This window comes from Agrilus planipennis, unplaced genomic scaffold (genome assembly GCF_000699045.2).
Source record: "Agrilus planipennis isolate EAB-ADULT unplaced genomic scaffold, Apla_2.0 scaffold36, whole genome shotgun sequence".
Lineage (NCBI taxonomy): Eukaryota > Metazoa > Arthropoda > Insecta > Coleoptera > Buprestidae > Agrilus > Agrilus planipennis.
In genome coordinates, this window is record NW_020438956.1 from 596,243 (window position 1) to 609,135 (window position 12,893).

A 12,893-nucleotide genomic window follows, 5' to 3' on the forward strand; every position below is an offset into this window, starting at 1 on the left:
TAATCAAGGAAGAAAAATCACCTACTTTTCTGTTTTTTTTTTCAAATTTTTTATTGTTTTTTAATATAACATACCTTTTTGATAAATTTAACGATTTGAGAGGTTATTCTACATTGGAAATGACAATAAAAAATATTTTAAAATTGTTATAGAAAGTTACAAAACGTCTTCTGCAACGTTGTAGAAATATTTCATAAAAATGAGTTCATAGTGTAACATTATAAGAATTGAATGTTGTTGCTGTGATATTTTCTACGTTTATAGGAATGTCCTCCCAAAAAAACTATGTAAACTAATAGTTTCCACGCCTAACATCCGAATATGTACCTGTTTGTGAATTCTTGTACAACATACCAATATTTCAAGAAAATAGGAGGTGTGACCCATAAACAATTACCTGTTTTTTTTCCTTCGGTTCACTCTATCGTCTTCTGTAATTATTTATTCTTATATCTTTCACGTCAGTTCCATAATACCAGCCTACATATACATATAAAAATCATGGAGACAGGTTTCAATCTACGATATATATTCAATTAAAACTATTCTAACTAGGTACACCTAATTTTGGAGTAAATTAGATGGAAATTGGTAAAATGATTGCATGGAGAAAATAAAAAAGAAAAATTTACCTAAATACTAAAGCGATATTTACAATTTGTCCCACTAGCCAGTTGGTTCGTCAGAGAAAATAATAAAAATTACAATTTGAACCCCGAATTTTTAAAAATAAAATCCCAGCAGAAATAAATTTACTAATTATTTTAGTTGATATTACAAATTAAATTGTAATAATTANCAGTTCACATCAAGTCAGAGTTGGCAGTCCTTGGTTTAGCAAGCCATTGTTACAGTAAATATTTTTTTCTTTTTTTTTTTATATAGGTATCTACCATTCCGCTTATTATTAGCATTAATTAAAATAGATGCGACTTACAGATATTTTTAGAAAAAAAAATCGTTGCGCAATATTTTGCAATCATATTTCGAGTATGCTCACAGCAACAAAGATACCCATTTAGAATTAAAAAAATTTTATTGAACAGCATTATTTATATGGATATAAAAAGAAAACTATAAAATTTAAAATACCTCGTACTCGTACTTAATAACATATAGTCTCTTCCAGTCAAGCTATTATGCTAATTTGAAAATAACACCTTTACCCTTATGTAGATCAGAATATAAAGGGTGTGTCTAGGATTAATTAGTATTAGTGTAATTTGCTCTTCGTTTTTAATTAATTGTTTAAAGTTGAAATGTAACTTTTTGTTTCTTTTACTTTGCTAAAAACTTGCATAACAGGTGCAATAAGTTTCGTTACAATTTCGTAAGTGTGATGAAGCGAATTTACATCTAAAGGTGCTTCCTTCCTAACTTCCCACAATTACACCCCACCACTTATTGTAAGTAACATAGGCGCACCAGTTCGTTAAAAACGTTATTCGTATGAATAAGTACTACAGCTATAATCAACGTTCAGCATACAACTCAGAGAAAACTGTAGAACAAACTTCTACAATTGTAGAACTTTTCATTACAAATAGTAGCGAATATATAGGGACAGAAACAAGTTGTAGTGAAAATTAATATAAAATTGTAATTACCTTTTTTCTTACAAACTGTTTCTCTCTCTACTACAACGTTAAAGAATATGTACTGCAAATTGATCACAAAAATGACTTTTCATTGTAGCATACTTGTTTACAAGAAAGAATTATACAATATAGTGTTGTAGGTATGCATGTATCTGAGAGAGAACAGAAAACTGAAACGCAAATAAATATTCAATAAAAATTGCTACATTTTTTCTTTATATTTTCTACAAAATTTATTTAATGTTACTACAATTTGTAGTGAAATTCACGCAGTTGTTGTCGTAAATATTTCATTTAAATTGTAAGTAATTTGTCTGAGCCCCTGTCGATATTTCTCCTACAATTTACCACTACAATTTAATAGTCAAATTTAAGTTTACCGTTGGTTAACCTTACTGCAAATTTGGGTTGCATTTCCTACAAAACTGCCTCTACAACGTTGTAGTAATTTTTCATAAAGCATTTTTTATGGGTGTAGTTTTCTTCATGTGAAAAGGTGTATGCGTGTTTATCATTTTTGTAACATAAACCATTTCTGAATTTTGAATGTATGATAGATTAATTCTTTTTGTTGTTAATGAAATTTTATCAAAAGCCACATAGTGTTATTGTCCGTAGTGACCAACATCCGTTTAATGTGGTTAGAATCAGAACTGTGTAGAAGATTTACATACGTTTCAAACATGTTCATTTGCTTTTACTATAAACCACTAATATCATGAAGTGAGGTATCTCCATTATTTAAGTATTTACTATCTCTAGACGGCTATATTATTGTACATATGCAACCGATCCCCTTTCCTTATCATCACAAAACTCTAGACCACGATAAGAAAAAAAAAATATTTTTTCCACCGATATTTGCCTTCATACTTCTGTTTGCCTACCTACACATTCATAGACTTAAAAAGTTAAATAGTTGTGTAAATAAAAATTTCTATACATGGTGAATGTAGAGGGCGTCAATTTTATCAAATCATAGAAGAAGTTAATAAATACATGGATTCTAAAATTGTACTCACCATATCCCTGGCTCTAAAACCAAATTTACAGTCTCGACAGCTTCAAACCTGTGACCTAAAAAATAAGAAAGAGCTTTATTAATTTTTCATCTTCCTGCGTTTTTCATTTTCTTTTTTAATAACAGATTCATTTAAGATAATGTTTTTCCAATTTAAAACAATTCCTTGATGTTTTATGTGGATATTAAAAAAAGTTCATGAAAATTTTAGTAGGTGCGATAAAAGGGACATTTTTTATTTTAATTTAAATAAATTCCTTTCCTTTTATCTGTAGCCCTAATCGACCATTCTCTAGCAATAACATTATAAATACAGTAGAGTAATTTCTTAATAATAATTTACCATACACTGCAGTGTACAAATCAAAATAATTGCATAAAATTGTAATCCGGAACCTCTTTTGCAATTAATCAATAAGGAAACGGTTAATTTTTAATTAAAAAAAATTGTATGAATAACAAAATTGTTCTAATTCAAATTGTAATAATTAAATAATTTCTTAATACTTACAAAAGTATCTATTCGCTAATGTAGGATGAGTTGTTCTAACAGGTTCAGATTTTGAATTGCGAGGGTAGGAAATATAATTTTAATGTCAACGAACAGTTGCAAAGAAATGTTTACGTAACACGACGAAGGTTTAATAACACCGCTAAATTTTTCTTAGCGTCAGCGACACGTTGCATAAATTGTTACCTTCAATATTAAAAAGTGGCTGTATTAATATACCGGGTGTCAAAAGGTAAATAAATAAATGTAAGCCAACTGTTACTGGTGTCACACAATAATTCAGCAAAGGAAAAAGAATATTAAGTTATATACTTCGTTATTTATTTCAACAACTTCCTGGTTTATTACATTTGGAGCGATTTATGAAATTATGGAGTTACTACGTATATTTATAAATCATAAAAAAATTTGGTTATCTCTTTTGTAGCAATGGAACCCTTTTTAAAATGTGACCCTTATTAAGACTATTCTTTATTTTTCTGTATACAAAATACTGAATAGTCATGATCAGGGTGCAGATGATTTAAATCAATTTGAACAACTTAAAATCTAGCTAAAGTTATATTTACAAAAAATATTTTAAAAATGATTTTTTTACAAAATTATTGTTTTTTTTATTACGATTTTTATTAACATTGATCATAAACGCGACATCAAGACATCTCAATTCTAAATTATTCTTTCTCACTACACCTACTATTTTACCTTTGGCATTTTTAGTTTTTTTTAATAGATTAATCAAGGAAGAAAAATAATTACTATCATTCAAAAAAGTTCAAGCTAAAAACTATCGCTCAAATAAACTTTAAAAAAAAAAAATTTTGGCTCATGTGCACGTTCAACTTCACATATCCCAAAACGCTTTGTTTAATGTAGAGTGATACCAAAATACCTATTACTTTTTTAGCCAGATTGAGAACTTTTGTAATTTTTTTGATGAGCATGATTGTTAAATGTCTTATTCCAGAAAATTTCACTTCCTGGTTGAGAGGGTAGTAAAAATAACATGCGCACCAGGGGGCGAACGTTCTTTGCATTTCCTAATTTGTAATCTATTAATATTATAACGGAAATCAAGTTATGTGAGATTTAGAAACAAAGGCTTTCACGGCCGGAATCCATAGTAGAATGAAGATTCGGGCTATAGGGCTGTGACAGTCGCTGTCGAGACTTCGAGATATAATCCACGTCCACGTTGTCAACGTAGCACTACCACTGAGGATGTCAGCCGCAGTAGCTGACGAAACGTCTAGACGGAATAGTTCACTTAGACCACGGCTAAGGCGGCCAACTTTATAAATAAGTCAATGCGGGACAACAAGACTGAGGATTTTTTGGACTTGTTGGTGGTGTACTTAAGTTAGAAACAAACAACACTACTACTGAATTAACATTTATTTTTAAAGTCATATTTTTCGCATGAGTGGCATTTTTTACAAGGTCTGAGTTTTGGTTCAGAATGAGGGACATACGGGACGCCTTAGACGATTTGCGGGACTATTTTATTAAATATTGCAATGCGGGATTTCAACTGTCATTACGGGACGGTCCCGCAGAGTGCGGGACGGTTGGCCGCCTTAACCACGGCCCTTTAGCCCGAATCTTCATTCTATTATATGAGATTAATATTTACTTGTAAATTTACATTGTCATTTTTACTCTCGTGCTAGCGAAACGTTAGGAAGTAACTTCAACATACAACGGCGTTCTGAAATCCAAATCTGAACAGCATCAGTTTACCTACTGGCCATGAAAACCTTTATCAATTTGTCATGTTGGGTTATATGAAACTTAAAATATACAATAGCGAAAAAAATCCAATTACGTCCCTGTACACATGCTAGTAGTAATTGAAATACTGGGCATATTTGTAAAATTGATTAACACAACGAAATTTTTAGACTAATTTCAAGATTTCAAATTATAAACGGTCTAGTTGGAATAAGAAATCGAAAATACGTCAAAGAATTCAAAAGATTACTTCTAAAAATTTTCAAAAACTTGCCGATTGCTAATCATTTCAAACGTTTATCAATTAAGGATTATTTTATATTATATAGTAGAATTTAGAGTATGAAATATCTGCAGGATATTTACATGGTGAGGTGGCACTATTGATAATTATTAATATTTTTTTAAAATTAACTGTTAACTCAGCTATAAAATTGTATCATTCTCTTACTGTGTATGTATTTTCTTATTCTAACATGAGCAAAATTTTATTAATAATTTATGATTTCAAACTAAATGCCGTATTATAATAATCTAATGTAACTCGTACTTATCTCAATAAATGCCCAAATTGGGTCATTTGGACTATACAAAATTCATGCTGAGTAATTAATGGTAACAACATCATCCTAAAGTTAATATCACAGCGTGTACTTTAAATGTTTAATAAGACAACTCATTTAATAGCAATGTGACACTCACCTTCTTCTATTAGTTTCTGTACTATGTTCACCATATCTTTCGCTTCCCTTTTGTAGAACTCGTTCTCCGTTTCGGGTTTTAATTCTAATACTGTGACGTCATTAAGGAAATTTTTATCGTGCATTTTTAAAACAATAGCTAATGTTGAATAATTCGAGTACAATGAGTAGTTTCTATGCTAAACAACTACAATATTACGACAGAACGATAGGTAAATTTACAACGAAAAAAAATACCGCTTCAAGCGTTCAATTATCTTACACAACTTTATTATATCTATTTAAAAAAAGTTATGATGAGTTCTTTTAAAAATATTATTTTGCTTTGTTTTATTTTTAAAAAAGGCGAGGAATTTCTTAAACTTTTTACAATTTATTGCAAAATACGAAATGGAAAATTAAATATTAGAAATCGTAAATTTTCATCTTCACTACAATTTACATTTATGTACATATGCTTCAACTTCCTGTTGTCTGCAACTTTGCACATTACCTTTCATTTTAATTAATCGTAAGTTATATTTCACTGACTTTTATTAAATAAAATGCGAAAAGCTTCTTGCAGTGGACAAGCGTTTATATGTTTCAGAACCTGAACCCCCTTATCTTTTTCTAAGCATGCGGATCAACAAAATATTTGAAACTTTTCTGGATTTCGTCTCAAAATCAGTTCGTAGGTACAACAATGGCATAGAAAAATTCTTCAAGAGACAAATTTTAATAGATAACGAGCAAACATAAACAACAATTTAAAATTGCGCTATTTATTATTTTTGCTGCATTTGACAACGTCGCACCTTATAAAAAAAAATAGAATGTTTCAAACACTTACCGGTTCCAGATTCAATTTGACTTTTAGAGGAAGTTGTTTGTGAAAAGATGAACAACCGAAGTAACAGTGACGTATTCTCGTTCTAAACGAACCAGAGTAAGCTGACTTTGTGTTCATTTATTCCAGAATGAATAACTAAACACTAAAACGGAATAATGTTTTACCGATATGACCATAGGTAACCCAAAGGTACGGCACAATCGTACAATAAGCTCATTTTTTTTTCAAGGTACGGCATTATCGCAGACTTACGTAGCAAACTTTAATAACTTCTTTAGAAACGTAATGTTGCTTTCTTTGAACTAAATTTCAAATAGAAGAGATACTAAGATAAGGCGAACTTTTTCAAAATCAAACAAACTTCAGAAAAACAATGTGGCTATCGCTTTTTAAATGGCTTTACATATTTTAACATACATTAAGATTACCTACTAGAAATAGATTTTTTGAATATAGTAGAAGTTTTTCGCGTCTATCGTTATTGTTATTTATTCTTGAATAAATATTCTGAACTAAATATTAGCTATGTATTGCGTAGTTTTTTTAAAATAAGATAACACCAAAGGTGACTAAATCATCAATTTTAATAATAATCTTATTCGTAGGAAAAAATTACATCTCTTTCTGAAGACTGATTTAACAGTCCTATTTATCTGAAATTGTAAACCATCCCTAAAAATCAAAACACGGTTATTTTATGATTTCCTAACATTTTAGTGTTGACTTTTGAAAATTGGCTCTAAAATTCTTTAGTAGGTATTTCTTTGAATATTTCTTGCTGGACTTGTAAGTTTCGAGGTGTGATAAAGACGTAAGTCGTTAATAAACGACTACCGTTTTTGTAAATTTGCTATGCTTCAGGTTTCGCATTACAATTCGCTATGTTTTGTAAACAAAAATATGTGCGTGTGTTGACCGTTTACGACACCTATATATCGTTGTTTACAACAATAAGTCACTTACAGCTTTTATCAATTCTTTAAAAGGAATTTAACACTATCCTACAGTAGATGCCGCCACATAGCCCATTTGTCGATTAAATAAACACATTTTTGATAATACTTTAATTAATTTAATCGCAAGATAAGGATTTCGTCAAAATATGTACTGGTATAGTCGAAATTTAACTTATCTTGAAATCCAAAGCTATTCGTTAGTATTGATTAAATGTTGATTTACGTAGCGCAATTTCTGAAAATATTTTACCCTCCTACCACCCCTTGTAAAGCACCATAACATTCTGCGTTACCCCACTCCCTAATCGTCTCTAAACATTACGTAACTCCCATGTATCTAACCATTTTACCTAAATACATTGCAGAATGTCATTTTTTTAACAAGTATATAATCTTACGTAACCCCTCGTACCCCTTCTAACAAAACCGCAACGTTTTATAAAACCCCGCCCTGCCCCAATTGCTTTACGTGATACTTGAACGACTTTTAGGTATTGCACGAAAACAAAAGTCGCAAAAGTATGAAGAATCAGGCAGTCAGGAAACAAAAAAATCAAAAGAATGACGAAAGGGAAACAAATGATGCCTCGCCTGGCGACTATGTAGTGACCACTGTGTGTGTCATGAGTCTTAAGTCAATTAAAATCACCTTATCTAACCTTGAACTCGGTTTCTCCTTTGCAGCGTAAATTTATTCGCACTGTTCTAAAAAAGAATACCGACGACATTATCTCATTTATAGCAGTATATATAACCGTATTTTTAATGAAAAAACTATGTGGTAAAACAAAAATACTGGTATACAAGGGAAGAACAGGTAGGGAAAGAGCGAATATAAACATAGGAGACGAAAAATTAGAAGAAGTGGCTGATTTTAGGTATCGAGGAAGTCAGATAAGTCAGGAAGGAAGGAGTAGTAGGGATATAAAGCAGAGAATAGCGCAAGAAAGGAAAGAGTGTAGGTGCGTCTCCAACCAGTCTTAGGACTGACGACCTTATGATGATGATGATGATGATTTTGATCCTATTAATGAGCCGCGGTTAATATTTATATTAAAAAGGATACAATTGAGCATATCAGGAACACTTTGGGGCACATCGTCGGTTTTGTTAAACCTCGCAACTTCCTTTCGAAGGTCATGGAACACGGTGTAGTAAAAAGGCAGGTCAATCTCTTTCCGGCAGGCTTCCGGGTGAAGGCATTGCCTGAGGGGTAGCTGACCGTCGGTTATTATTCGAAACCCGGGGCTATGAGGATCCACGTGAATACTCGTACAATAACTTTCGAATTCGAGCAAGGCGCTGTCCAACAGTCTTCCGGATGATTTAATAAGTTCGTCCGTGAGAACGGATTCAGACGTGAGTTGTTCTGATAGGATGTTTTCGTTGACGTCGGCAGCCAACGGACGAATAGGATACTGTTGGATACCAACAATCTGAAAAAAAATAAACAATAAAATTAATAGGCAGGTCGGCTCATTCACTTTTCAAATATTATTAGTGTGGAGGGTAGAGGTAAGGAGAACTATCTCATATGGGGGGAATGTTGAAAAAGTGACCAGCTATAAGCAGTAAATAACAGTTCAAAAACCCTCTAAAATGGCACCAGTGTAGGCATATGAATGTAGCAGTTGTTGACGGATTGATGAAGTGGTTAAATTTAATATTTTTAGTAACTAGTAACTCAAAAATCTTAACTAGAATTGTACAGAGGAGGATGGGAAAAAAGGCGGAAGAACTATTAGGGGAAGATCAATTTGGGTTTAGAAGAAATACGAGGGTGGATTGATAAGTTTCCGGCCTAACCAAGAGATGACGCCACTAGGCCTACCTTGAGGTGACATTCTATAGTACCATCCTTGGATAGCTTGTAGCTATAGTTTCAGCCCGATCTCCTTGCTAGTGTAGGTTTGACAGCACGCTGAACAAGACGCCTCTGTGGTTTTCGTAAAAATGGAAAAGCAGGAAAATCGTGCTGTCATCAAATACTTTTATTTGAAGGGGTTAACGCCGAAGGAAATTAAAAAAGAGATGGACTCAACACTGGGGACATCCTCCCCGTCATATTCAACCGTTAAGCAGTGGGTTTCCGAGTTTAAAAAGGGTCGTGTGAGCACCTCTGATGGGCCTCGCTCAGGACGCCCCGTTGAGGTCACAACTCCAGATATGATCGAAAAAATTCATCAAATAGTGCTGGGAGACCGCAGATTGAAAGTGCGTGAGATAGCTGAGACCTGTAAGATGTCATATGAACGTGTGCAACATATTTTGCACCAACATTTGCATATGGAAAAGCTCTGTGCAAGATGGGTGCCGCGTTTGCTAACAGTCGACCAAAAATTGATTCGAAAAAACATTTCTACCGCAAATTTGTCATTGTATAAGCGTAATCCAAGCGAATTTTTGCGTCGATTCGTAACCGTTGACGAAACGTGGGTCCACCACTACACTCCTGAAACCAAAGAACAGTCTAAACAGTGGATTGGACCAGGGGAACCAACTCCAAAGAAGGCAAAAACAATTTTTTCGGCGAACAAGGTTATGGCTACTGTTTTTTGGGATGCAAGAGGTATTATATACATTGATTACCTTGCAAAGGGTAATACTATCACTGGTCAATACTACGCAGACTTATTGCAACGTTTGAGCCACGAGGTGAAAATTAAACGACCTCATCTGGCGAAGAAAAAAATCTTGTTTCATCACGATAACGCACCAGCGCACACGTCAATCGTTGCGACGGCTAAAATCAACGATCTAAAGTTTGAATTGATGCCGCACCCTCCTTACTCTCCAGACCTAGCCCCGAGTGACTATTTTCTGTTCCCTAATCTCAAAAAATGGCTTGGCGGTAAGAGATTTGCGGACAATGAAGAAGTAATCGAAGCTGTAAATGGTTATTTTGAGGAGCTTGACGAATCAGTCTATAGAGATGGCATTAATAGACTGGAACACCGCTATGAGAAATGTATCAGCCTTGGAGGAGATTATGTTGAGAAATAAAAAAAAAAAATTTTTAAAAACCTTGTTTTTCTTGGTCAGGCCGGAAACTTATCAATCCACCCTCGTAGAGGAACGCGGGTGGTCATTCCAGCTTTGCGGGTAGCAATAGAGAAAACGTTAAAAAAAAGAAACAGTGCTTACGTTTAATATTTTTCTTTGTGATATATGGAAAACAGACAGTAAAAGAGCATTGTCAAATTTTAGTTTGTTTATTCTTTTATAACCAGCACGTAGAAATATGCAACGTTACTGTTAAGCCGTGCATGTAGCTCTTTAATGAATTGCGTGTAATGTTCTTTTATGGCACATAATCTTTTGAAATTGTATTGTAACATATACTTCTACAAGAGGTAGATTTAAATACAATGTTACATTGCAATTCCTTGCCTTTAATAGTAAGCACGTCTCTCTATTAAATTGTCTTAGAAACGCTCGAAATGGTTAATATATTTGCATGCTAGCGAAAATTATTAATTAATTCATCTATTAAAAAAAGTTCAAGCTAAAAACTATCGCTCAAATAAACTTTAAAAAAAAAAAATTTTGGCTCATGTGCACGTTCAACTTCACATATCCCAAAACGCTTTGTTTAATGTAGAGTGATACCAAAATACCTATTACTTTTTTAGCCAGATTGAGAACTTTTGTAATTTTTTTGATGAGCATGATTGTTAAATGTCTTATTCCAGAAAATTTCACTTCCTGGTTGAGAGGGTAGTAAAAATAACATGCGCACCAGGGGGCGAACGTTCTTTGCATTTCCTAATTTGTAATCTATTAATATTATAACGGAAATCAAGTTATGTGAGATTTAGAAACAAAGGCTTTCACGGCCGGAATCCATAGTAGAATGAAGATTCGGGCTATAGGGCTGTGACAGTCGCTGTCGAGACTTCGAGATATAATCCACGTCCACGTTGTCAACGTAGCACTACCACTGAGGATGTCAGCCGCAGTAGCTGACGAAACGTCTAGACGGAATAGTTCACTTAGACCACGGCTAAGGCGGCCAACTTTATAAATAAGTCAATGCGGGACAACAAGACTGAGGATTTTTTGGACTTGTTGGTGGTGTACTTAAGTTAGAAACAAACAACACTACTACTGAATTAACATTTATTTTTAAAGTCATATTTTTCGCATGAGTGGCATTTTTTACAAGGTCTGAGTTTTGGTTCAGAATGAGGGACATACGGGACGCCTTAGACGATTTGCGGGACTATTTTATNACAAACTGCATTCTAAAAACACAACTTTTCAATGTTTATTTGTTATCTCTCACTAGTTCTAATCAAAAAAACATATTATTCGTGTTTAATTTATCTGAAAATAGGTTTTGGTCATTAAGTAAATTATTTAGTTTTGTAAACGAAGCGTTTGCATATCTCGTAACTTTGTTTTTAACACTAATTGTTGGCAATGGAAACTTAATATCCAAACAAGGTATTTTTTCACGGAATTTGTAGTAAAAACACAATTTAACAATTTAGGAATGTATATATGTACAGTATACATCCATGGAACATGTGACTTATTTATTTGTTGAAGATAGATCTTATAACATTGAAAAGAAATAAGAAATTTTTTTATCTTTTTCATGAAAACTAATATTAAATTTTAGGGAATAATTTTAACAATTCAGTTTCACTAAATAAAATGTCACCGCCACTTTTTAATTTGTTTATTGAAGATGTGATTAATATTATAAAAGACAGAACTACTTTAGGGATGGATATACCTACAGAAACTAAAGATTAGCTTGCTTGGATTTGCCGGACGATACAGAAGTATTAGTATTTAGCAAGAGGAGTTAGAAGCAGCTTTAGATAAAATTGACGCGGTATTAACAGAAGAGTATATTATGAAAACAAAGCAGGACTATTGATATGTAAGGAATATAAAAATAGAGTTAGAACCAATATATAGCTAGGACACAACAAACTAATGTCATTTATTTATTAAGGAGTCGGATAACTCAGGATTGAAAAAGCGCTAGAGATACAAAACAAAAAATAAATCGAAATGGAACTGGAACAAAAATTGAAAAGTCAATAAGAAATAGACAAGATAAATTGGTAGGACACCTTCTTAGGTATGATAGAAGTAGAAAGAGAAGTTAATAGGAACTAGATTAAATTACTATTTGCTCTAGTTTATAAGAAATGCGAAAATTGGTTCAAGATAGAAAGAAGTGAAAGTACGTGTCCAACGAATCATCCGGATGAGGGCCTTATGATGATGATGATGATTATGGTGATGAAGAAGAGTGTCTCTCCGCAGTGGCTGTACCACAAGACATGATTTGAACCTTGTTTGAAAGTAGTAGGAATAAATTAGTCTAAAACAAAGTTTCTTAGCCTGGGGTTCACGGATCCTTGACGGGCCCATGTCATGAGCGCAGGGTGTCCATGGCTAGCCCACTTAACATAATGAGAATAATAAAGAATGCAATAATTTGGCGTGATCGATTTGATTCTTCTTGTCAATGAACGGCGCTCTTTTGTTCGGAATACCTTAATAAAAAAAAATTGGTGCGGAGT

General features: G+C 33.0%; 1 protein-coding gene across 2 annotated transcripts in view; it reads right to left on the reverse strand.

Moving 5' to 3' along the window:
• The window catches only part of LOC108733985 (RNA-binding protein fusilli), a 90,998-nt gene that overhangs the window by 37,828 nt on the left and 40,277 nt on the right, over positions 1-12,893 (reverse strand). For both annotated transcript variants that reach the window (XM_018465355.2, XM_018465354.2), the window contains exons 2-4: positions 8,417-8,786; positions 5,564-5,653; positions 2,621-2,675 (exon numbers count right to left, since the gene is read on the reverse strand). In XM_018465355.2, coding sequence (XP_018320857.1) covers positions 2,621-2,675; positions 5,564-5,653; positions 8,417-8,786 — 515 coding nt within the window. The remainder of the gene's footprint in view (positions 1-2,620; positions 2,676-5,563; positions 5,654-8,416; positions 8,787-12,893) is intronic.